At 40.9% G+C, this 4763-nt stretch overlaps 2 protein-coding genes across 5 annotated transcripts in view; both read left to right on the forward strand.

The window, feature by feature from the left end:
• Positions 1-4763, forward strand: part of LOC116673228 (histone H2A, sperm) — a 10721-nt gene that overhangs the window by 2997 nt on the left and 2961 nt on the right. The window contains exon 3 of the mRNA XM_032505426.1: positions 3831-3834. The gene's annotated coding sequence lies outside the window, so the exon portion shown is untranslated. The remainder of the gene's footprint in view (positions 1-3830; positions 3835-4763) is intronic.
• The window catches only part of ppp1r37 (protein phosphatase 1, regulatory subunit 37), a 45352-nt gene continuing 42039 nt past the window's right edge, over positions 1451-4763 (forward strand). For all 4 annotated transcript variants that reach the window (XM_032505390.1, XM_032505380.1, XM_032505397.1 and 1 more), the window contains exon 1: positions 1451-2204. In XM_032505390.1, the coding sequence (XP_032361281.1) occupies positions 1451-2204 (754 nt within the window). The remainder of the gene's footprint in view (positions 2205-4763) is intronic.

Consider the following 4763-nt stretch of genomic DNA (forward strand, 5'->3'; position numbering starts at 1 on the left):
CTTTTGTGTGTTGTTGGTGTTCTGTTTTGTATTTTTTGCAATAAAGATGGCATTTAAAAAATAAAATAAAATATTATTTAAAATAAAAAAAATAAAAAAAATAAAAAATAAAAAAATAAAAATAAAAAAATATATACAGACAAATTAATTACATTTTTTTGTGGTGGAAAAATTACAAAAAAAACAAGCAAGACATTGCTTTGTTAATTAACTGTAGCTTACACTGGGACCAAATGGAACCTAAATATGCATCTAAACCTTTGCATGTTATCCTTTTTGTGTTTGTTTTTTTGCAACCGTCTGTAACACTACGTCTATTGAACGTGCAGCGTAACGACGTGCTGACGTTAGACGTGTGAACAACAAACAGTTGTTGGACTTCAACAAGCTAGCGAATGGTAACGCTAGACAAAAACAGGTCCAACGTACTTCTCCCGGATAGAGAGGCACCTACGGAACCTGTGCGATCGGAACATCTTTATAATCTCGCAATCATTATTGCATCAGTACCGGAAGGTGTAGCTTCGGCACGGTTTCCTTGCGCTAACGTTAGCCACCTAAACATGCTCATTGCTCGGACTGTGACGCCTGTTTTTTTTCTGGCTGCCGCTGGTCGAGGGTTGTGATGCGAGCCGAGTTGCAGCACGACAGAGGGTGAGACAAGCGCTCTAGCCGGAAAACATTTGTCTTGAAACAGAAGAATGGACTTTCTCGGCGAGAAACAGACGAGCTCACGTATAGAAGCGGGTATGCGACCGTACACTGGCCTGGATGTCATTGTTGGCCAACAACTTTAGCAAGCTAGCTAACATTAGCTCGCTCAAATCCATGCAAATGAATTGGTTTGGTGTCGGGCAGTAAGCTCACTTTGCTAGCGTAATGGAGGCACCCTGAGTGACTTGTACATTTCAATTGACTGTCCTGGTCCTCTCAAATACTGCTGGCAATGTGCTGACGACCAGGGAGCATTTCGTCGGTTCCCACTTGGAGCAATAGGACACGGTTGGCAGACATTATTAAGTGGTGGTTGCCTGCCTAGTTGATAGTTGAGCAAAGTTGCCTGGTTTGGCATATAAATAATTACTGAAACAATATCTATTTCACATACATGTAGACATCACACATTTCTTGTATTGATATTGATTTGAAATTGCACTTTATTTATCAAATGTTTAAGGATGCACCAAAGTAACCTGTGATTTGAGGTTTCTAAAAACTGTAATTCCTATAACCCCAAGTACAACAAACTAGTTAAACTATAGGTATAACTTTCTGAATGCACTTGAACATAATTTGGCCAATAAAGGATAAGTGCAAATTTACATATACTGTTGTGAGAGAAAGGCCAGAGACAGGCTATTCCATGTCAGTTGGTTCCTAGTTACTGTTTAACCCGATATCTAGGCTGTCTGGCACAGTTGAAGACGTACGTTTCACTGGAAATGAAAACATGAATATCGAAGAGCAGTGTCTAGATTTGTGCAATGTCAAGACGAAAAGCAATGTGGACGATGATCACAACACTACCAACAACACAGAAGGGATCACCCCCAGGATCTCTGAACTGATGACGGACAGTAACACAGAAAAACAAAACATTGTTCCCACAGAGGCCTCCGAAACGTACCTGATGCCTCATCTCACTGACAACCTTCAGGCAGCTGAGGACAACCACCAGGCACAAGACACACCGGAAATTGATGAGGTCAATGGAAACAGAAAGAGCAGTGCTCAAGATACCCATGCAGTAGTGAATCCCACTGACTTGATCTTTTCTAATGATGAGCAGCACAAGGACAATATTGGGCTGGAGAAAATGAAGGAAGATAAGGACACTGATCCTGCAACTTTTGTTGTGGAAGAAGGAGATGATGGTGGGGACATGGACATAGGTGTGGATCTAAGTCTCGATGAGAGTGGGGTGTTGGAGACTGAATCAACAAATGTCAGTTCATTCTCAGACAAAACTTTAGACTCAGAGTCCACCCCGTCTCAGGATGTCCCAGCTGGCAGCACGGCAGAGAGCCCGTCAGATGCAAGCCAGACAAGCAGCACTGTAGCTTCTGCCACAGACCAGGCTGGACTGTATCCTTCGGTGGAGGAGGTTGGCGATAAACACAAACCCAGTGGCAAAAGGGTGACTTTTCCCTCAGATGAGGATATAATCTCTGGAGCTGTGGAGCCCAAGGACCCCTGGAGACATGGTAATACTGTTTGTTTTTGCAGGCCTGTACGTGTGAATGACTTTCTATTTATTCTACTTGTCTATTGTGCATGTGTAAACATGAAAGTTCCACATGGTATGCCAGGATTAATTATCAAGACTTTTAACAGCCTTTTTCTCAAGTTCTATATCTTAAAAGCTCTTCACTCTATAAAGAATGGGTTTGAAATAAGCCCTGTCATGGTAGTCAAGTAAAAAACAGGATAGGTGGATGTATGTTGACACTAATCCATGAGTTGTCTTCATTTTTTTTTTTTTTTTCAGGAATGTTGCTTTGTTTGAGCTAGTCATCTCTTGCAGATCACACTACAGTGTGTTTAGTTCTCAGACACCACATGTACCCGCCTCTTTTTCAATCAGAAGTTAATTTCTAACTTTACAAAGTGAAATAAATAACAGTTTAGTCTGGCTTTTTCCCCAACAGCCAAAGAACACCTATATATCCAAATATAGGCCCAAGCCTGTGCTGTATGCCATATTGTGAGTGGATCTCACCACTCCTTGAGGTGTGCCATTTTACCACTGCAGGTTCCTGTTTGTTCAAACCTGTCAAAAGGAGGCTCATGCAGGATATATGGCACGACCCTTACTGTTTCAATTGAAACTAAAAACGTCATGACAAAAAGATTTTCATTAGCTGTGTATTTACACAGCTTAGTTGTTGTGTATTAGTAAAAGTAAAAATTGTAGAAGAGAAGAAAAATTATAGAAAAAAAACAAACCTTTTTTTTAACATTTATTTTTGTGCCCAGTCCTAATTCAAGTTATACCATAAGCAGGTTACCATTAATTTATATTTTAATGCGTTTTACACCCAAAATCTAAATTTACAAATAACTCTGTTTCCATGGTTACGCCTGAGGGTTAGACTCATACTCAGAACAATCAATCCCATCCCATAAGGTTCTAACCAATGCAAACTTTGTTCACTGCTCCAGTAAATAGGACGGACCGTAGATACGACTCGCCACCCTTAGCAACAAGAGATATTTATGTAGTCCACTTAATTTATAGAACCCTTCAGATCAGTGAGTTACGAGCCAGAAAGCTAACGCTATGCTAGCCAGATTTAAAGTCAATAATATTGTGTACAGTTGGCAATCTGTAACTATAATTTGTACTATAAGTGTATGTCACTGTCCCCAAAACAATATACTATTTTTCACCAACAATTATCTGTCAGCCACAGCCTGAAGTAGCGACCTGAACAGTGAGCGGGATGTGAGATTACGTTATTCGCTGTAAACAAAGTAAAGGCTGTTTTATAATTCTGCTTAAAATCTACGTTGCTACGTACGTAAGTATGTGAAGCCGCACACCTACGGCGTAGCCTGACGTGCACCTATCGAAAAATTTAACTGAACGTCGCCGCAACGCACGTCTCTCGTCCTTGGCTTGGTAGTGTTGCATTCCCCCGACTCATTTCCTGGTTCTTCTCCATAAACAACATAAAAAGAAGGAGAGGGTTAACTTTGCCTGCTAAAGATTTCCCACCGTGGTCAGAAAGCACAGGGGAGACACTTTGTTTCGCTGTCACGCAGAACGCCGTAGGAGCAACGCCGTAGCTAGGCGTAAAACAGCCGTAAGTTTAGAGGGGGAAGTGTAACTTACTTCTTGCAGCTTGCTTGTTAGCGCCATCCTGTGGTGTTTGAGGACTAGGCACTAAGCACTTCACACAGTCTTGGAAAAAACAGACATTTTCATTTTCTTTTAATGTAGAACAGTAAACAGTAAGTTTCACCAGAACTCCTTTAGTAGGTGTCCTATAACACTCTTTTATGGACAGCCTGCAGCCAATCAGAATCAAATATTCACTCGAACACAATATAATATTGATTATTTGCAGTCTTATTTATTTGTCTTTTTTTTAATCCTATTTGTTTTGCAGTCTAGTTCCTCCTGCAGAGTTGCTTCTTAAATATACAGTAGTTTCATTTTTAATAATTTGTTTTAATACACTGGCAAGTCATTTATGATCTGACCATGACTTGCACACTCCTTCATCCTTTGTGGACAATGGGCTTCATTTCATAAATGGTTAAATAATAATTCCCTCTCTATTTTTTTCCACTGGTTATATACAAATTAAGGGTCTTGGCTATCCCGCAGATTCAGTCCAAAACAACTAGCAAGGCAGTGAGACAACTTTGCCTAGAAGAGAGGGGATCCGAGCTCTAGAGATGGACTTTCAGTTTACAGCGGTACAGTAGCATCTCAAATTCAGCCAGTGCAAACCCGCCAGGTTCACAGTGGGCTGGTGGCTAGGGGAAACGTTAGCAAAGCGGCTAGCTAGCCGCTAGTTCACTGCAACCTGAAGAAAACAGCAGCAGCAAAAAGTTAGACACTGCACCGAGTTCTAATTCCAGCAAACTTTCTGTTGCTGCCGTTAAAGGAGAATTCCAGTTTATTCCAACACGTAGCTCTGTTGTTTGTAAATTTGGAGTACTGTCAGTAGAGAGAAAAACGAAAACAATCAGTGCTGCCTACACTGTGTTATCCTCCTTCTAGCGTTAGCATCCAACAGGCTTAAACAGGGCAA

The sequence above is a fragment of the Etheostoma spectabile genome, chromosome 3, assembly GCF_008692095.1.
Source record: "Etheostoma spectabile isolate EspeVRDwgs_2016 chromosome 3, UIUC_Espe_1.0, whole genome shotgun sequence".
NCBI lineage: Eukaryota > Metazoa > Chordata > Actinopteri > Perciformes > Percidae > Etheostoma > Etheostoma spectabile.